This window comes from Crocuta crocuta, unplaced genomic scaffold (genome assembly GCF_008692635.1).
Source record: "Crocuta crocuta isolate KB4526 unplaced genomic scaffold, BGI_CrCroc_1.0 scaffold77, whole genome shotgun sequence".
Lineage (NCBI taxonomy): Eukaryota > Metazoa > Chordata > Mammalia > Carnivora > Hyaenidae > Crocuta > Crocuta crocuta.
In genome coordinates, this window is record NW_027532172.1 from 1,794,707 (window position 1) to 1,815,438 (window position 20,732).

A 20,732-nucleotide genomic window follows, 5' to 3' on the forward strand; every position below is an offset into this window, starting at 1 on the left:
TGCGGATCCTCGAATTCAAACTTCTGGCCTGCAGGAGTGGGAGAGAATCACTTTCTGTTGTTTTAAGCCTCCCCGTTTGTGGCCCTTTATCACAGCAGCCTAGGAAACTAGCATAATAATAGTGGAACTTGGTCCTTGAGAAGGTGTTGGTAGTGGGGGGGGGGCATGGGGCCAGNGTGGGGGGGGGCCTGGATGGTGCCAGAGGGGGGCCTCTCAGCCTCAGGGAAACTGGGGAGAGAATAGGGAGTGCTTAGTGGGAGACAGGACATCAAAGCCGGGGTTGAACAGATAAACAGGAGTTTGTCAGGAGGAGACAGTCTTCCCAAGCGAACTTGCCCGGGCATATCTGAACCCAACTCTGGCTGAAGTGGAGACACACTGCCGCCCAACCACCTCTACTCATAATGGTCATTAGGTCCAAAATATTGGGATTATAGCTCAAATCAAGGCTCATCTACTCCGTGCTACCCTTTAAGGGGATAATAGTGGGAAAGCGACGTTTGGAAGAGATTAACAGTGCTTCAGAATCCGCTGGACATCTCAAGGGCTGAGCCAGGATTTAAACCCAGGCTGGCTGTGGACCCCTCCCCCCCCATGACACAGGCGCCCGCTGGCCCGGAGGGAAGCTCACGTAATAAGATAGTAATCCTCCCTGTCCCGCAAACTCATAGGAAATTTTAAAATAAACTGCCTTTTTCCTTTTTTTTTTTTTTTTTGCCTCTTCCGGACCTCCTGCCGTGACTGTTTGCCTCATGTCATGAGAAACAAATAATAAAAGTGGGTGTGTGTTTTCTTATGTGTTGCGTGTGTTTGATGAGGGTGACTATGGCCAAAAGTAGGTGGAGGTGAGGGAAGATTCTGGGAGGTTTGGGGCCAAGCCAGGTGGCAGGGTCGGCCTGACCCCTGACCTTCATGCTGTTTACTTCTACCTTGGATTGGCCCCTGGGGACCCGGGGAAGCTGCCAGTGAGGAAGGCAGGGTCCTGGCCCGCTGAGCTCATGGATGGCCGGCTGCCCACCGCCCGCCCCACCGCCCCTTCCAGCTTGGCCATGGGGCTGACTATGAGGTCATCAGCTAGCGATGTGGCAAAGGGGAGCCAGACTGGCCTGGGTGCCAGCATTCCAGAGTTTGGTGAACTGGAAACACCATGGGGCTAATATTCCACTTCCCTGCCCCTGGGCACCCCCCCACCCCAGGTCCTCAGTGGTGCTGTGTGCCCTTGGGAAGTTCCAGGAGTAAATAAACTAATTACTGGCTCTTCTTGTAAAGTGATAGAGCCCATTTATGGGCCAGCAGCTCTGCTCCCTCCTGGATATGTGCAGCGGAGTACTATACAGCCAGGAAAGAGTGGACCACAGCGGCACCTGGGTGCCTCAGTTAGTTAAGCGTCCGACTTCGGCTCAGGTCATGATCTCATGGCTCACCGGTTTGAGCCCCGCATCGGGCTCTGTGCGGTCAGCTAAGGGCCTGGAGCCTGCTTCGGATTCTGTGTCTTCCTCTCTCTCTCTGCCCCTCCCCAACTCATGCTCTGTCTCTCTCTGTCTCTCAAATATAAATAAACATAAAAATTTTTTTTTTAAAAAGTGAACCACAGGATAGATAAAGAACAAGTGACTCAGAGGTGGTGTTGGGTGAAAGCTGGCAGACAGAAGAGAGGATGCACTGGTTAGTTCTGTTAGGTCAAGTTGGAAAACAGGCAAACTCATCCACTGTAACAGAAAGTGGACATCGCTATTATCCAGGAATAGGGAAAGTGATGGGGGGGGGGGGCCCAGGGCATTCCTGGGGCTGGAAATGTTCTGGAACCTCATCTGGGAAGTCATCCCGCAGGCCTACTGTATGTGAAGTGTCATCAAGCTGAATACTACGATCACTTCTTTTTTATGTTAGTCGTATCTCAATAAAAGTTTAAAAATAAAAATATTTCCCCAAGGCCGTGGGCAATATTCTGGCCACTTCACAGAAAGTTAAACACAGAATAAGGATAGGACCCAGCAATTCCACTTCTGGGCGTCGCCCCACAAGAACTGAAAACGGGCCCTCAAGGGGCGCCTGGATCTTTTAAGCATCTGACTCTTGGTTTCAGCTCAGGTCATGATCTCACGGTTCGTGGGTTCGAGCCCCGTGTAGGGTTCTGTACTGTCAGTGAGGAGCCAGCTTGGGATTCTCTCTCTCTCCTCCTCTCTCTGCCCCTCCCTGCTTGTGTGTGTGCTCTCTCTCTCTCTCTCTCAAAGTAAATACATAAACTTAAAAAAACAACAACAGGTCCTTAAACCTTCCTACATGAGTGTTCACAGCAGCCCTAGTCAAAAACTGCCAAAAGGTGAAAACAATCCCAAGGACCATGAATGGATGAGTCGGTGCAGAAAATGTGGTCCATCCACACAGTAGACTATCACTCAGCCGTAGAAAGGAACGAAGTCCCGACACACTACGCAGTGGATGAACCTCGTGCCGAGCGAGAGAACCAACCAGAAGCTACCTGCTGTATGATTTCACAGATACATGCAACACCGTCACTTATAATAAGAAATATGTGTTTGGTCTTTGACCCTTGGAATTCCTGTGATGAGGGCTATACACATGTCTTTATTTTTTTTTTTTTAAGTAGGCTCCATGCCCAATATGGGGCTTGAACTCATGACCCTGAGTGTCAGAGTCACATGCTTTAGTGACTAAGCCACCGGGTGCCCCAAAACTAGATTTTTAATCTTTATTTATTTATTTTTGAGAGAGAGAGAGCGAGCGAGCGAGAGAGAGAGAGAGAGAGAGAGAGTGAGAGCGCCGTGCGGGGCAGAGAGAGAGGGAGAGAGAGAGAATCCCAAGCAGGCTCCTCGAGGGGCACGCAGAGCCCAACACGGGGCTCGATCTCACGAATCACGAGATCGTGAGCTGAACTGAAATCAAGAGTCGGACACTTAACCAACTGAGTCACCCAGGCACCCGGACCCTGATTTTCTTATTCTTAGAAAGCGAGTGGGTCTGAATGGAAAGAGGCAGGTCCAGCCTCCCAACCTGCTGCCATGAGGCTGAAGTGACGGGGGCAGGAGCAGGCTTACGCACCTCCTGCTGGCTTGGGGACATCGCTCAGGACACTTGGGGTGATGTTGGGGACCCTCCCAACGCCGGGCGGTAATCCAAAGGCACAGAAGCTGAGGCTCGGTGGAGCCTCAGTGTCCCCAGTGGATGCGTGCTGGGGGCGGGGCGAGGCCTGACCCTGCGGCTCCAGTGGGGACGTGCTGTGTGGTCGCCAGCAAGCCCTTGAACCTCGTGTCCGCACACACACCGGCCCTCCAGTTCCCTGCCCCCTCCACTCTGGACTGGGCCCCAGAGTCACTTCATCTCTCTCTGAGTCTTCAAAGGGCCTCCAGTCTGGGGCAGACAGGGCCAAGGTCAGCTACTCCCAGTGCTGTGAGGTCAGGTCTGCGCTGAAGGAAAGGGTGGGGGTGGGGAGCACCCAGCCGAGCCTGGAAAGGTAATGGTAGACAAGGCTTCCTGGAGGAGGGGCTTTTTGAATAAGGTTTTGAAGAACGAGTAGGAGATCCCCCTAAGGAAGCGTGACTGCAGACACTCCGTTAATCACATACCTCCTATGTGTCTGGTCCTGTCCTTTTGAACTTTCAAATGAAGCCCCATTTGAACTTCTCCCCAGTGAAAGTCTCAGTTCTTGTTTTCCTGATGAAGAAACAGAGGCAGGATGAAGAGGAGTGACTTGCCTAAGGTTGTACTTGCTGGCTTTCTGGCCCTTTCTCCTCGGCTTCCTTTGGTTGTTGACATCTGGAGCCTTTGACCCTAATCAGGAAGGGAGAGAGAAAATCCCATGAGGGAGAAGGCCTCCTCTTCAGCTCTCGCTATGGAATTCAGCAGATAGTAGGTGACTAGTAAGTCTTTTTTGACAAAAGCCTTCTTTCCGCCGGCCCGCCAGGCCGAGGTGAGGTTGCCATGTTATGGAGGAGGATTAGAGGCTTGCCGTGGTGCCCCGGCTTCATCAGGAGCACGTCCCTGGAGCCAGGCCCAGCTGTGACCTCGTGAGTGTTTAGTCTGTGCACGGGGGGGCGGGGGGTGCAGGAGACACTGGGCAGGCCAGGGTGGCTAAGGTCGAACTATAAAGTTTGATACCGCAAGTGTCAGTCCCAGGTCAGAGAGGGCACAGCCCTGCCCAGGGCTGGAACCATCACCCTCACGCTACCACCTGATACCGCTGCCCCGCGGGGGCCACCACCGGGGCAGGCCTGTCCCCGGTCAGGGAGCACCTCCCGGACTTCCGAGGACCCTCTGGGACGCGATCTGGTCTGGATGTCCCCAGACTCCGGAAGCTGCAGAAACCCTTCAAAGACACCCCGGCCGCACTGCCGTTGAACAAGAACTTGAAAGACCCAAATGCCGACCAGATCCTAAAGTGTGAGCGAAACCGCAGCGGCCCCTTGGGCAGTCCCCACACCTAACCAGTCGTTCCGTGTCACAGAGACCCCTGCTGCACCTCCGTTGCTCCCGATACGCGAACCCGGCAGGGACAGCCCTTCTCCCCTCGGGACCGAAGAGGGGGCCAGCAGCCTCATCTGCGTGGCCAGACAGGGTGGGGCTCGGCCAGCACGGGGTTAGCATAACCCCGCCCTGATCACAGATGGAGTAACTGAGGCCCAGAGGGGCCAGCAACTCTCCTGAAAGCACACAGCACTTGCAGAACCCAGAGGTGGGTGCTGGGAGGTCATGGTTCTTGACCTTGGTGGGGGGGGGGTGGTGAGAGAGATACGTGCAGGGGTGAGGGCAGGGTAGGCAGAATCTGCTTAGGTTGGTTCCAGATTTGAGGCAATCGAGGGCCAAACACGGTTTGCCAGTAGAAGGTGCCCTCAAGAACTGGGCTCCGTATGATCCTCTGGGAGGAAGGTGGGGGGAGGTGCCAGCCTCCAGAGAGTGCTCTGAACCCTCCCTGACCTCGCCTGGGCTGTGCCTCTTCCGAGTAAACCCGTGCCCTCTCTGAACCTAGGAACTAGGCTGAGGGCCTAGAATATCAGGCCCACTCGGCAGTTGTTCCCAGGAGCCAGACCGGCTTGGGGGGTGGTGTGTCTGACGATCCTAAGGGTCCAAGGGATCTGGAAGCCGGGCACCCTGTGTAGCCTGGTGCCCTTCACTTCTCAGACATGGAAACCAAGAACCGGAGAATTGAAAACAGTGTAGCTGGTTGTAGCCCCAGGCACTTCAGTAAAATGGTTTCGACTTCCAGAGAAGGCAGACCCTGCGTTTGGCTCTTAGTGCCCCTAATTACCAGGTCTAGATTAATTCCTGCAAGTATTTACTAAGCACTCACTGTACGGCAAACATGGTGGTAACCGGGCAGACAGAAATCCCTGCTGAGATTCCAGTAGGGGAGATGGAACACTACACAGCGAAATAAAACAGGGCAGTGCCTATTTTAGGCAGGCCAGAGGAATATGTAGCCCGGCATGCTGAGATTCAGGGGAATAGTGTGCCTAGAGGAGGAAGCAGCTTGTGCAAAGGCCCTGAGGTGGGATCCGGCTTGGCGTGTGGGAAGAAATGGGCACCTCACACCCAGCACGTAGGAGGCCCACAGGTTACCAGTTTCTCTCTCCACAGGTAGCCTCCAGCCTAGCATCCCTTCTGCCCATGAGAAATCCTGCTTTTTCCGGGTCCTGCTCCCTCTGCCAAGGCCACTAGGAGTCTTACAGTCCCTAAAGCACCACGTGGGCCTGGGGGTCAGCTCCCTGTCACCCCTGAGGTGGCATCCAGGCCCCTGGAACACCAGAGCCACCACCAGAAAGACTGGCTATAAACCATTTGGGATACGCCTCATAGCTTAACCACAACGTTGCCACTTTGCCTCGAAGCCCACACACGTCCGAGTGGCAGCACCTGTGAGGCAGGCATTTGCTAACGTCCACATCTTGAAACTTAATTCCTAACAGATCCGGAGTGCACATTCCGACAGACCTTGTCCCCTGACTCACTCCCTGCCTATGAGTCCTCCTTACAACCCTGGGAGGGGGTGAGGGGGTGCCATTACCACCTTTTACGGACAGGGAAACCGAAGCTGAGGGGCGAGGGCTCACAGATCACGAGGGACTCCAGCCCAGCCTTTAGCTGTTCTTCCTTCCCCTCAATCCATTTCTCCTCCTCCGTCTCCTCATCAAACCCACCCTCAGTTGCCCAGGGACCCACGGAAGTGCCTGCCTCCCCAGTACACATGGGGCACAGAGAAAGGGGATGATATGAGAGAGAAGTAACCCCAGGCTCAGGGGGACGGGGTGCTGGCTCCCCACTGCTTGGGTTAGTGTCATCCAAAGGTTCAAAGGGGTGGGGTCTGGGGCAAGTGGCTTTTGTGGCTGACACACTTTGTCCCGAGGCCATCCCAGAGGAAGTCAGCTTGGAATTGGGCTCCCTGCTCCCAAGGCGTGCAATATCCCAAGGCGTGCAATATCCCCAGGTGATACAGGAGGCCTCATCTGGTTTCAGGGAGCAGAGTTGGCTTTCTGCCTGCCCTGGGGGTACCTGGCATGTTTCTGGGGCTCCCTTAACATCTCAGGTTTCTCTCTCGGCCTAAATCTCTCTTTAGGACAAAACTTTCCTGCTGAAAAGTGACTGCATCTTCTGTCCCCAAAGGAGGGCTTGGGCCCTGCACCCTCTGGTTGCCTTCTCCCTGGCGCCCAGACTTCCTATGAGTGTCTTGTCCGAAGCCCCTGTGCGTGGGAGCCCCACGGTCTGCTGGACTTTGTCCAAACTTGACACCCCGGAAAGCAAGTAAAGCAGCTGAAATACGGGGGCACCTGGGTGGCTCAGTCAGTTGGGCATCCGACTTCAGCTCAGGTCATGATCTCAGTTTGTGAGTTTGAGCCCTGTGTCGGGCTCTGTGCTGACAGCTCGGAGCCTGGAGCCTGCTTCGGATTCTGTGTCTTCCTCTCTCTGCCCCACCTCCACTCGTCTCTGTCTCTCAAAAATAAATAAATGTAAAACAATTAAAAAAAAAACAAACAAACCCTTCTGAAATATGTGATTTCTCATGTCTTTGTGAGAGGTTAGCCTCCACCAGGGTCGCCCTCTGCCCGGTGGCATCAGTGGGCAGAGGGGGCCCTGATGCACTGGGATTTCTGTCTTCTGTGTGTGACCTGGTGCCCAGTTTGTGTTGGCTGTTAGGAGTTTGCTGAGCTAAGAATGATAAGCTTTCTGTAGCTAACGTTCTCATTCCTCATAACCCACTGCCTTTGTTCTATGCACAGAGAGTCTGTGTAACTTGCCTACGGTCACACAGCAAAGCGGGTGGCACTGGGATTTGAACCACGATCGTGTTGACCCACAGCACGGGCAAAACTTCCCACTCCCTGGGTGCTCTTCCCACCACCTTTTACAGACGGGGAAACCGAGGCTCTGATAGCTGATGCCCTTTGTCCCACATGTCATGGCCAGGGAGAAGTGGGCCAGAATGTCAACCTGGGGCCAGCTTCTCTGGAGCTGACATATGTCTGGTCTATTGGGACCTGGATCAGGAAAGACTCATGAGGCTTTTAAGTTGGAAACAAACAAACAAACAAAACCCCAAACCAGAAAGCAAACAAACAAACAATACAACAGTCCGAGACAGAGGCGAACTTCAGATTCCTCTCACAGGCTTAGAAACGCCCGGAAAACAGGTGGCCAGCTCGAGGCTGGGCGGTGTGAGGTCTCCAGCGGGGAGCGGGCCCCGCCATCTTACTAACCCTCTTGCTTTGGCTCCCTTATCTCTGAAGGGAAACGTGTATGAGCCGTGCCTGCAGCGCGGAGTCTGGTGAATATTAGCATCCGACCGTTATTGATCTTGCAGGGATGCCTGCTGGGACAGCGCCCCCTTTGCCCCACCCACCCCAGGTTAGGTCATGCCCTAGGCACTGGTGACCCTTGCTGACCTGCCCCTACCACGCTAGGATTACTCAGCACTCTGGCTCGCCTTTGGCGCCCAGTCTCTGCAGAGGGCATAGCAGTGTGGCCGCGGCTCCATGTCTAGCCCGCTCTGTTTGGAGCACTTACTGTGCGGGCCAAGCCGGTGGGGCAAGGGGCCCATTTTCCCAACAGCCCCTGTCGAGGTGGTAATGACGAGGGCCGGGAGCTGGTCTGTTTACTAAGCACCTGGATGCCCTGGGCCTCACAGGGGGAGACTTAGGACCCACAGCTGGGTGGTAATGCCACTGCAGAGAGGCTGACACTGAGACTGGGGGACCCGAGCCTCGGCTGGGCTCACACAGCCAGCGGGGTGCATGCTGGGGTGGCCTTGAGCCTCATGTCCGCACACACGCTGTCACACTTTACACTTCCCATCCATCTGCCTCAACAGCCGCCCGTCTTCTCTGTGGCCACGAAGCAGGCGCAGGGGCCAGTGCCTGGGGCCCGGGGTCCTCAGCGGTGGAGAAGGGTCTGAGGGGAAGGCCTGGGTCTGAGGGGAAGGCCTGCGGCACCCCTTGTCCCTCTACCATCTGGTGGCTGGTCCTGACACCAGCCCTCCAATTCCCTGCCCCCTCCACTCTGGACTGGGCCCCAGAGTCGCTTCACCTCTCTCTAAGTCTTCAAAGGGCCTCCAGTCTGGGGCAGAAAGAGCCAAGATCAGCTACTCCCAGTGAAGGAAAGGGTGGGGGTGGGAAGCACCCAGCCGAGCCTGGAGAGGTGGTGGTAGACAAGGCTTCCTGGAGGAGGGGCTTTTTGAATAAGGTTTTGAAGAACGNCTTCCTCATAACCCACTGCCTTTGTTCTATGCACAGAGAGTCTGAGTAACTTGCCTATGGTCACACAGCAAAGCGGGTGGCACTGGGATTTGAACCACGATCGTGTTGACCCACAGCACGGGCAAAAATTCCCACTCCCTGGGTGCTCTTCCCACCACCTTTTACAGACGGGGAAACCGAGGCTCTGATAGCTNGTGTGTCTGGTCCTGTCCTTTAAGCCCCATTTGAACTTCTCTCCAGTGAAAGTCTCAGTTCTTGTTTTCCGGATGAAGAAACAGAGGTGGAATGAAGTAGGAATGACTTGCCTAAGGTTGTACTTGCTGGCTTTCTGGCCCTTTCTCCTCGGCTTCCTTTGGTTGTTGACATCTGGAGCCTTTGACCCTAATCAGGAAGGGAGAGAGAAAATCCCATGAGGGAGAAGGCCTCCTCTTCAGCTCTTGCTACAGAATTTAGCATATAGAAATGAGTGTGGGGGTTTTTTGTGTGTGTGTTTTTTTGTTTGTTTGTTTGTTTTGCTTTTTAACAAAAGCATTCTCTCCACCAGTCCACCGTGCTGGGAGGAAGTCTCCATTTCACAGAAGAGGATACTGAGGCTCAAAGAGGCTTCTGGGGGGAGGGCATCACCCACTTCCCCAGGAGAACTCCCCAGAAGGGCCTCCCCCCTTAAAAGGAGTCCAAGACCCAGCCAACTGCGGTCCCTGGAGTGTTTACTCTGCACCCAGAGCGGAAGGGACCAGGCAGGCGGGGGCGGACAAAGTCCGGGGATTATAAAGGCCAGTCCGGCCGCGTCCGGTGTCCCAGTTCAGAACTCAGCCAGCACAGGCATGCCTGGGCCAGGACCCGCGCCACCTATGCTGCTGATGCTGCTGGTGGTCCGCTGGCTGCCTTTGGGAGGCGCCCTCTCTCTGGCCCAGGAGCACCTCCCGGCCGTTCGAGGGCCGTCCGACGCTCACTCCGGCACCGATGCCCCCAGATCCGGGGAGTTTCGGAAACTCTACGAACACCTGCAGGCCAGGCTGCGGCTGAACCAAAGCTGGGAACATTCAAACCCCGACCGAGTTGCCTTTGAAGCTCAAATCCGGATACTCACTCCCAAACGTGAGTGAAAGCTGGGAGCCCGTCACCCCCTGTGCAGCCACCGACATCTAACCGGTGCTTCTGAGTTGCAGGGACCCAGACCTGCCACTGAGCCTCAGTTTCCCTATCTATGAACCAGACAAGAAAAGCTCCCCCCACCCCCACCCCGCCTTCGGGCTGATGGGGGAGGTGGTGGCCAACACAAGGCGAGGTTTGGCCAAAGTGAGATGTTACAGATGGCAGATGGGGAAACTGAGGCCCAGCGATCCTCTTGAAAACTCACAGAGCCTGGAGTTTCCAGAAATAAAATCGAGGGGGCGCGGGGCAGGGAGTGGGGACCCTGTCCTTGGATTTAGGGGTGGGGAAGGGCGCGCAATCTAGGAGAGAGGATGCAGGGGAGGGGACGAGAGAGGAGCGCAGCCCAGGGGTAGGCGGAATCTGCCGGCACTGGTTCCCAGTCTGACGCAATCCCTTGTCAAGGCGCTGCTGAGGCCTCCCGTAGCACGTGCCGTGGGAGGGACGGGATATTTTCTCCTTCTCCTCGGAGGCTCCAGGGGGTAGAGCGGGTGGAAGGAGATCTGGGCTGTGCTCCCTGGGAGGGGTTAGGAGAGGAGCCGCAAGCCCGAAGGCAGCGCTATTATCTCATCCTTATCCTACGAGTGCTGTGAGACTCCAGGTACACCTCTTGTCCTCTCTGAGCCTGGTGGCTGAGTCCAGGGCCCTCAAGCCCTAGTCTGGCCCCCTGTCCCCAACACCTGTACCCGCCTAGGGACCTGAGGACTTCCTTCATTTCTCAGACATGACAATCAAGATCCAGAGAGTTGAAAACAGAGTAGCCAGGCACTTAGTAGCCCTTCAATAAAAGGGTTTTGATTTCTAAAGGAGGCAGAACCACTGTTTGGCTCTTAGTCCCTCTAAACGTCAGATCTACATTAATTCCCCGCAAGCATTTATTAAGCACCTACTGTGTACCAGACATGGTGGTGACCAAGCAGAAACCCCTACTGAGATTCTAGTAGGAAAGATGAAATGGCACACAGTGACATACAACGAGGCAGTGCCTGTGTCAGGCAGTCTGGAGGAGTATGCAGTCCGACATGCTGAGATTTAGGGGAATAGTGTGCCTGGAAGAGGAAGCAGCTTGTGCAAAGGCCCTGAGGTAGGATCCAGGGTGGTGTGTGGGAGGAAATGGGCACTTGCACCCGGTGCACACAAGCCCGGGACTGACTGGCTTTCTTCTCTCCCTCAGTGCGACTTGGGCTGGACGGCCACCTGCACCTGCGCATCTCCCGGGCTGACCTGACGGAGGGGCTCCCCGCGTCCTACCGCCTGCATCTGGCGCTGTTCCGGCTGTCCCCGACGGATCTGAGCCCATGGGACGTGACGCGGCCGCTGCAGCGTCAGCTCACGCTTCGAGGTGCCAGGGCGCGCACACTCCACCTGCGACTGTCGCCTCAGAGGGACCTCTCGCTGGCGGCCCTGCCTCCTGAGAGTCCCCAGCTTGAGGTGCACTGGCGGCCACGCGCGGCCAGAGGGCGCCGCAGCGGGCACGCGCACGCCGAGGACGGCTGCCCCCTGGGGGCAGGGCGCTGCTGCCGCCTGCAAAGCTTGCGCGCGTCGCTCGAGGACCTGGGATGGGCCAGCTGGGTGGTGGCGCCGCGCGAGCTGGACGTGCGCATGTGTGTCGGCGCGTGTCCAAGCCAGTTCCGGTCGGCCAACACGCACGCGCAGATGCAGGCGCGCCTGCACGGCCTGAACCCCGACGCGACGCCGCCGCCATGCTGCGTGCCCGCCAGCTACGAGCCCGTAGTGCTCATGCACCAAGACAGCGACGGTCGAGTGTCGCTTACGCCCATCGACGACCTCGTGGCCAAGGACTGCCACTGCCTATGAGCGGTCCTAGTCTTTCCCTTACGGCTCGTGCGCAGTGGAAGTGACCTCAGCGGTCCTTGCCTGTCGAATGGGCTTGTGGGTCCTGAGACACCCGATTGCCCACCACTGCTCTCTACCTTATGCGGCGGAGACCGCTGTATTTATAAGTTTGTATTTATTATTAATTTATTGGGGTGATCTGCCTGGGGACTGGAGGGCTGGTCTGACGGTGTGCATTTATTTAAAACTGGGGTAATAAAAAGTTGTCTGACCTGAGCCCCATGGTGTCCAGGATGGAGGTGGTAACCCTGGGAAGAACCTTCCCTTCCGTGGTCTCGGTTCCCACAGGGGACCTGGTATTAGGGCGAATGGAACCATTCAGGGGATGGGTGGGGGGGCGTTCTGGGATGTCAAACAATTGGATGGTGCCCCTTAAAGACACCCTTCTCGGGGCGCCTGGGTGGCTCAGTCGGTTGAGCATCCGACTTCGGTTCAGGTCATGATCTCGTGGTCCATGAGTTCGAGCCCCGCGTGGGGCTCTGTGCCGACAGCCCAGAGCCTGGAGCCTGCTTCGGATTCTGTATCTCCCTGTCTCTCTGCCCCTCCCCTCCCAAACATAAACCTCAAAACAAAATTTTTTTAAAAAGACACCCTTTTCTCTGTCTCTGTGCTTCTCTATCTCTCGTTCCTCTGTTTCTGAGACCCTTTGGGGGTGTCCGTCTGCCTCCATATCTCATCTCTCAGTATTCCTCTTTCTGTGGTGATACGGTCCTATCTCTGTCACCGTCCTGCTGGCTCTCCTTGTCACCTTTCCAAACACGGGCCGTCCCGCCGATCCATCTGCAATCAGGCACGTTGTGATTGCCCCTGACCAAGGAGAGTCCCATCACTGTGGCGCCGCTGTCGGTCACCCTGCTATTCTTTCATATACAAAGAGCTGGGGGGCCCGCGCCCTGCATGGCAGCGGCGGTCAGGAGTTCCAGGGCTCTGCCTGCGCTTGGTTCCCACCAGCCCGCAAACAGCAGCATGGCCCCCGTCCCCTGCAGCGCCTGGCTCGTGGCCACCCACGACTATTACTGGCACTGCCTGTCCCCCACTTCCAGGAACAGTTCCTGCGGAAGGGCACAGTACCCTGGGGAAGCCATCCCTCAGCACCCTAGTTCCCCAAAAGGAACCCGGGTCACTGGTGGGCAAGCTGCTCTTTGGGGAAGTCCACGCTCCCATTCATGGCTATGGTGTCAGAGTCCAGAACCCGCAGAACCTCTGCAGGCCGCCAGCGGCAGGATCACCCAGGACTTGGCTCTGGAAGCGATGTGGAAGCAGCTTGGTGGCCGGCCTGACAAAGCTAACACCTGGCCCCAGTCCCGAGTGGGCACCACAGGCTGCCAGCCCTCAGGAAGCGGTAGTCTCATCAGAGCCCCTCCCTCCCCTCCCCTCCCCTCCCCGTGGATTAGGCAGCCCGCAGCAAACACACACAGTTGGTTTCTTTTCTATCAAAACAGCAAAACACCAAAAAGGAAGTTGAGAGAACCCCGCTCTTTACTATCCAGGCCACCGGCATGCCTTCCCGACACCCTGTTGTTGTGTGCCTTGCACCAAGTGGAAAATCTACTCCCAGCAGCTAGTTAAAAAAGGAAAAACAAAAACAAACAAACAAACAGACCGGGGAAATAAATACATTGTGAAGAGCACTTTCATGCGCACTGCATCTCCAGTGCTGTAAGAGACTTCCTACTTAGGATCCTGGAATCCCTAAGATGGGCCAAATCCAGCCCCCGCCCCACGCCCACCTGCCTGTTCACCCCGAGAATCTCTCCGATAGGAAATGTTATGGGGGCCTGGGGAACAGAGTGCCTACTTCGAGCAGGGAGTGAGGTGTGCCCCCTGTGAATGCTTGTGAATGCTGCCACCCAGCGGCAGACCTGAGTGACTGTAGGTGCCCCTGAAGGTATTCAGTGAATGCCCACTTTGTGTCAGGCTTTGATGGAGCACTGAGGACACAGAAGCAACAAGACAGACAAAAAGCATCCCCTTTGAGCTCAGTCGAGTGAGGAAGATAAATGAGTGCAAAGATAAATAATAGGAAAGTGGTGGACAGTTGTGCTGAGTCAATCCAGGCCATCTATTAATGAATGGAGGCAGAGGTGATTTAGATGGTCGGCAGAGGGGGCCTCCCCGAGGAAGTGATATATGAACTGAGACCTGGAGGAAGAACAGGACTCAGGAGAGGTGGGGGGTGGGCATTTGAGGCATAACAGCGGGTGTAAAGGGCCTGGGGTGGAAACAAGCTCAGTGTTCAACAGCAAAACTGTGCAAGATGGGACCGGAGAGGTGGGTGGTGGCTAGAATCCACCAAATCTCATGGGTGGTGGTGAGGGTGTGGGTGTGTTTGAAGAGCCATGAAGTAGACATGGGAGCTGGGGAAGGTTGGGATCTGATTTATGCCGGAGGCAAGAACGATGACCGGGGGAAGGGGGGGGCGCCTAAGTGGCTTAGTTGGTTAAGCGTCCGACTTTTGCTTAGGTCATGATCTCGCGGTTCGTGGGTTCGAGCCCCGCGTCGGGCTCTGTGCTGACTGCCAGCTCAGAGCCTGGAGCCTGTTTCAGAGTCTGTGTCTCCGTCTCTCTCTGACCCTCCCCTGCTCACGCTGTCTCTCTCTCTCTCTCCTAGAAATAAATAAAAATATTTATATATAAAAAAAAAGAAAGATGACTGGGGACAGGAGTGGCCACTTGAATAGTGTCTAGGGCGGGACTACAGGAATTTAAGGAAGCTAACGGCCCTCATAGTTTCCCTCTCCCACCCAGATCATTCCCAAGTGTTGGGGAACCCAAGGGAGCCTCAAAAGTAAACTCAATACCAGGGTCACCCAAAGCTAGCAGACGCCATACTGAGCCTCTCCCCAAATAGCAGCTGTTGCCTTTGTGAACATTGTGCGGCCCGTGTGCCTTTTCGTACCCCTAGGCTGCTGCTTGTCTGGCTAGTCCCCCTACCCAGAATGTGTGTCCCCCCACTTCTCCAACACTTATGTGGTCTTCAAATCCCACTCCGATTCCCTTCTCACAGGCAGCCTTTTCTAAACTCCTTCGTTCATCTCCCTCTGGAGCCCCTGCCCCCCTCCCTCCCTCCAGCCCAGGCTGGACCTCTGGGGACTGAGGGTGTCTGTGTCCAGCCATCCCCCCTAGACTAGAGGGTTGGCAAGACCCAGGCTCGAAGCCGGTGCCAGGAAGCCCAGCTGAGGCATGAGTCTGCGCAAACTCTTAAAACACACTGAGCTCTGGGAGTGCTTAACTCTGCCTGAGGAGAAACCACGGAAGGCTTCTTAGAGGAAGTGGCCTTGAACCTGGCCTTGAAGGACGGGTTAAGATAGCTCAGCATATGAAAGCTAACACCAGCCGCAGAGACTGATTCTAATTGCCTTGTTGTACAGATGGGGAAACTGAGGTCCTGTTGATGGCAGAGTCAGGACTTGGGCCTGTGCCCCCTGACACCCAGAGACCAGGGTCCTGCATCTGTATGAAGGGGTGTAAGAGTGAGACAAAGTGGAAGGGGATGGCATTTTGGGCGAAAGGAGTGGCATGGGCAAATGAAAACTTCAGGAGCAAGGTGGACTTGGTGGTGAGGAGACTTGTACCAGCAGGACAGAGGGACAGGGAGGACAGTGAGCTGGGCAGGGCAGGATCACGCAGGCTTTGACCCCCAGGCTGAGGTCCTGGGGGCACTGGGGAATCCATGGAGGGTGTGTGAGCTGGGGAGGAACACAGTACCATTGGTAAGTTATAATGATCCCTCTGGGGCTGGTATGGGCTGTCCTGGGGGCTAAGCCTGAGTACCAGGTACCTGGGAAGGGGACCTAAGAGAAACAGAGACGGTTGTTCCCCACCCTGGGGAACAACTGAGGAGTCTCCGAGATCCGGTTTGGGGAGCTCAGGAAATCCCCACTCTAAGGAACCCACTCGGCCTTAGCCAGCAGCCTAGTCAGCCCTGCAGCGTTTATTGAGCCTCGCCAGTACTCTCACAGGAGGGTGACGATGGAGTTCACAAACTGACCCTCCTGTCCCCATGCCGGGGCCTCTCCTCTTCCTCTTCCAGCAGCTGCAGGAGATGAGAAGCAGAGTGGGGGCTACAGAGCCTCCCTGAGGCTTCAGGGACGGTCCTTCTCTGTCCCCATTCCTCAGGTGGGAAAAACTGAGGCCAGGGGAGAGCCAGAGTGCTCTAAGTCAGCTGGAAGGCAGCAGGCTGGAGTTCAGGGCATCAAAGACTTAGCGCCCAGGGATCACATACTCCTCTTCGTCCAGTGGGGCTCGGCCCAGCGACCGCAGGTTGCAATAGACAGGCTGGGAGGCATGGTCAAGGCCCTCATAATTCATGTAGAAGTCGCTGTCCTCTGATGGGTGGGCCCTGTGGAGACAGACAGATGCGAGGGGAGAGAGGACTCAGGGGGTAGGCACCTCAGCTTTGAGCGACAAAGAAAGTTCTGAGCAGCTGAGTCCCCAACCCTCACCTCCAGTATTTACATATGAAGAAACTGAGGCACAGGACAGTGCTCTCCCAGCCTCTCAAGTTTCCCTGAGGAAAGGAGGTGGGGGTCGGGGATTCAGGGAAGATCCTGTGGAACTGGCATCGGCACCCTGGGGCGCAAAGATCCGGGGCCCATGGTTGAATCGTTTTCCTCCTTAAAGTTGAGATTGTAGCTTATCTTTTACATTAAATCTAGCCTTCAGTCTCCTCTTGAAAAATCGAAGCTCCAGTTGGTTGCACCAGCCACACGGACACAAACCAGTGACTCTTCAAATGGGAAATGTTTTCACTAGGTTCCCGGACGCAACTGACTTTGTGGCCTCAGGATAGAAATAAGTCTCTGAGCCCCAGATCAGTAGGTCCAGAGGAGGCAGTTTCTTAGCAATGTCTAGCTATGGTGGGCAAGACCCCCAGAGGAGGACTCTCCTGCCTCTGGAACATACTTCTGGAATCCTACCCCAGGTTGGGGGGGGTACCTCTTTTTTTTTTTTTAACGTTTATTTTTGAGAGAGGGTGAGAGAGTGGGCGCATGCATGCAAGTGGGGGAGGGGCAGAGAGAGAGGGAGACACAGAACTCAAGCAGGCTCCAGGCTCTGAGCTGTCAGCACAGAGCCCGACGCAGGGCTCGAACTCACAAACTGTGAGATCATGACCCGAGCTGAAGTCATCCGCTTAACTGACTGAGGCACCCAGATGCCCCTGGGGGGTACCTCTTTGTTACCTCTTGTAACAAAGGCTATTTTGGGCCCCACCTCCACCCCCTCCCCGTGGCTCAGTCCGTTTCAGCTCAGGTCATGATCTCACGGTTCGCGGGTTCAAGCCCTGCATCGGGCTCTGCGCTGACAGGGTGGAGCCTGCTTGGGATTCTGTCTCTCCTCTGTCTGTTTCTGCCTCTACCCTGCTTGCTCTCTCTCTCTCTCTCAAAATAAATAAATAAATAAACTTTAAAAAATATGAATCCCTCCAAATACATAAATGCTTATATAGGATAGACAGGACTCTGAGTCAGGATTTGTCTCCTGCCTCTGCTTTGGACTCACTGTGTGACCTTGGGCAAGTCACTCCCTGTCTCCCAGAACTCTACAGCTTAAATGTAGGGTGGGAATGGCACATTCAGTATCATTTGGATCACATCACAATGGTTTCGGAAGGAGACTGGCCCTGAGGCTTTGGGGACAGTGAGGCAGAACCGAGCATCAGAACATGAGCTGCCTTATTGAGTCTAGTGCCTTCAGCTCCCTACCACAGACCACTTCTGCTTTTGAGCCCAATTTGCATCTGCTTTGCCTAGTCTCTCATTTCTCACCAGCAGCTTCCCACCAGCTTCTCCGCTTTGCGGACTCCCTTGCCCAAACCCATCCCTGATCCTGTTCCACTCCTGCTTGGATTTTCCCACCCCCCTTCAGCCTCAGCTGCGATGTCTTGCCTTCTCAAAACGGAGGCCTGGAAGATTCTCTATTCTCTTCCACCTTCAGGACTTTGCCCCTGCTGGTGCTGCCCCCTGAAATTCCCTCATTCCTTCATCCAACCCGGAAAAGCTGAACCCATCCATCTAAGTCCAGCCAAATCTGAAGGTATCAGGGCTTTGTGGGGGGAGAAGGGCACAGCTTTCTTAGCATCTCATGTGTCAAGGGAGATGGGGAAAGGGAGCTGCCCCCATTTCACAGAGACTGAAACAGGTTCAGAGGCAGCCCTGGGTCACACAGGATCTGAGCCCAGGCCACTGACTGCGACTGCAAAGCCCCCACTCTGCCTCAACACTTGCTTCCTCTCTTCCCATCCTTGACGGCCAGAAACTGGGTTTGCAGGTCATGAAGGGGGAAATGTGTCTCATTTACAGGAACTCAATTCTTACCCCAACCCCATGAGGTGGAGGCTGTTGTTATCCCCATTTTATAGATGAGAAAACTGAAGCCCTGAAGTGAAACTACTTGCCCAAGATCACACAGCCTACAAGAGGTAGCACGGGGATTTGAATCCCAGCCATCTGCCTCCAGAGCCCTGCAGGCAGACGTGAGTCACTCACCCCTGTTCGGCCCACTGGTGGCTGGCAGGTGGCTGGCCCACGAACACATTCTCGTAGTCGGGTGTGGAGGGTCTGCGCGGGACAGCCTCTGGGGGCTTAGCGCTGAGGCCCCGGCTACTGTACCTCGGCTGCTTGCCCAAGCCAGACCTGGAAACTTCCTGAGCAGCCGATGTTTTGTCCAGGCCCTGGCTGCTGATGGTCCAGCGTGCCCGGAGCTTCCGGGCCAGCACTAGGCCAGCAATGGTGAGTCCAAGGAGCAGGCTTCCACCGGCCACCAGCGCCCCAGTGGTCCTCAACGACAGGCCGTGGGGACAGCCAACCTCCAGGAAGGTAGACATGTTGAGCCAGGCACCCGTAGCTGTGTCCTGGCACAGCAGAGGCAGCTGGCCAGAGCAGTTGTCCCGTCTGACCCGGTACCAGGGTTCTAGGACACAGCCGCAGTCAGCCTTCAGGTCAAGTTCACAGCGTAAGGCCAGCTCCCTGTCCACTCTGTCCAGCGAGTTGTTTGTCACATCTAGGACCTCCAGCTTTTCCAGGAGGGCGAAGAAGGGCAGTGGTAGCTCCTGAAGGCCGTTTCCAGACAGGTCAAGAAGGACCACGTTCCTAGCCTGCAGAGACTGGTTCCGGGGCAGCCTCAGGCCTTGGCCGCTGAAATTCAGGCATGTGGCTGTGAACTCTGTGGTCCAGTCCACGTCCCTTGAGGACAAGTCGCATGACAACCCTTGGCTGCCACGGTCCTGCAGCAGCAGCGGCAACAACAGCATCCACAGCAGGGCGCCCCCCATTCAAGCAACCTAGGCAGAGACACCAGGATCCAAGCCCCGACCTTAGCCTGTGGATGCTTCACCTCCCTGCTTGTATATTATTATTATTATTATTATTATTATTATTCAGAGTCACTCAGGCGCCTTCTGAAACGGTCAAACGCAGCCCTTCGGGTGCTGCGCCTCTGGTTGACTCTAGCCTCTGTCTGGCCTCAGTCATCCCCTCTGGGAAATGGGTACCTAATTCCAGTGCCCAAAGGTCTTGGAAGGCAAGGAGGAGACCTGACCCCATCAGCCCCTCCCCTTCTCCCGGGGAGCCCCTTCGGGTTAAGTAGCCCATTCCCCCAACCCTTCCCACCCTGAATATTTCGGGCGCTCTCATTGGCTAAGACGGGACCATATGCAAAATAAGCGGTTGCCCCGGAAACGGCCCGCCACCGGCCCAACTAATTGTTTCTTCCGGTCCTCGAAGTGTTGGGAGTATTGGGCCGGGCTAGGCTGGGGCTACTGAAAGAAACCCCCTGTGATTTGCTTTGAGGCCCCTTCCCCGACCCAAGTTCCAGCGCGTCCGTCCTACCTTTCTGGTCCCACCGCCACGCTTTTGCCTGGGCGGTGCTGGAAGGCTGGGGCGCGGGAGGGCTGCGTGATGGCTCACCTGCACCAGGGGGCCAAAGCGGTCAGCACCCTCTGCGGATTCGCTCTGGTCCCGGCGCTCCTCGGGATCCGCACCCAGAGACTCAGGGGAAGAGGAACTGGTGTCCGGGTGCAGTGCTGAGGGGAAGAATGAAGACACAGAGACACGCCCCCCCGCGAGACCTCAGGCCTAGGATTCTCACGAGAGGGGGAGGGGCGACCTGCTTCTCTCTTGCTGGAGCCCAGTGACTACGTGTCCCCCATTAACACCCTGAATGACTGCTACCTCATCAACTCGCTTCCTGGTCTCGGCTCAGCTGACACCCAAGCCGTGCATTCATAAATTCATTCAACAAGCACCCATGCTGGACTTCCAGAAGACCTCAGCTACAGCCAGTTCCAGTGGAGCACCCAGTCTTTGGAGAGGACGGAGCTGGACACAGACACATCCAGTTCAGTGGAGTCAGGTCAGGGTCAGAGGGAGGGACAGAGTCCGGTAAGGCTTCCTGGAGGAGGAAGCATTAGAATTGGGGCTTCCAGACATGAGTAGAGTTTTGCCGAGGATTCCTAAAACCTGCCCTTGACTCTCCCAGCTGCTAGCCTCCCCCACAGACTTAGAGCTCCTTCTCAGGCACAGTGATGCCTCCACCAAGGAGGGGGCTGTGAGGAGGATTTCTTGGGGAAAGAGACGTTGATTTCGGGGCTTGGAGGATGGATGAGTCACGGTAGCTGGCGGAAACAAATGCATGGCAGATTCCAGGCAGAAGTCACAGCAGGAGCAGAGGCCCTGCAGCTCGAGATAGCACGGTCAGCACGGTCCGCTGGGCCAGTGCATTTAGGAGTGGAGTGGCTAGATGGACAGGCTAAGAGGAGGAAGTGGTGGTGAGGGCAGGGGGTGGGGAGTGCAGACATCGAAGCCAGGCTGAGGAGTGGGGCGTTATTCCCAGGGCCGTGGGGAGCCAAGGAAGATATGTGAGCAGTGGAGGAGTACTATGTCCTAAGATTCCTCCAGAGTGAGCCTGGTGTCTGGAGGTGGGAGACCTGGGCAGGAGACCAGCGCCCCAGAGGAGGAGGGGGGCCTGAGTCAGACCCAAAGCATCGTGACAAAAGTAGATGAAGGAGGGTGGACTCGGA

General features: G+C 55.9%; 2 protein-coding genes across 3 annotated transcripts; one reads left to right on the forward strand and one right to left on the reverse strand.

Moving 5' to 3' along the window:
• Positions 1-9,485: 9,485 nt before the first annotated feature.
• GDF15 (growth differentiation factor 15) lies at positions 9,486-11,931 on the forward strand. The gene is made up of 2 exons (XM_077777116.1): positions 9,486-9,803; positions 11,032-11,931. The coding sequence occupies exons 1-2, from the start codon at positions 9,530-9,532 to the stop codon at positions 11,673-11,675; spliced, it is 918 nt and encodes a 305-aa protein (XP_077633242.1). The 5' UTR covers positions 9,486-9,529; the 3' UTR covers positions 11,676-11,931.
• Positions 11,932-15,631: 3,700 nt separating this feature from the next.
• On the reverse strand, positions 15,632-19,706 carry LRRC25 (leucine rich repeat containing 25). Of its 2 annotated transcripts, none has more exons than XM_077777114.1 (3): positions 19,621-19,706; positions 18,202-18,995; positions 15,632-16,055 (listed from the first exon to the last, which is right to left on the reverse strand). In XM_077777114.1, the coding sequence occupies exons 2-3, from the start codon at positions 18,984-18,986 to the stop codon at positions 15,917-15,919; spliced, it is 924 nt and encodes a 307-aa protein (XP_077633240.1). In that variant the 5' UTR covers positions 18,987-18,995; positions 19,621-19,706; the 3' UTR covers positions 15,632-15,916. The 2 variants fall into 2 exon arrangements, with proteins under 2 accessions (XP_077633240.1, XP_077633239.1); XM_077777113.1 differs by having other exon boundaries at positions 19,543-19,706.
• Positions 19,707-20,732: the final 1,026 nt, after the last annotated feature.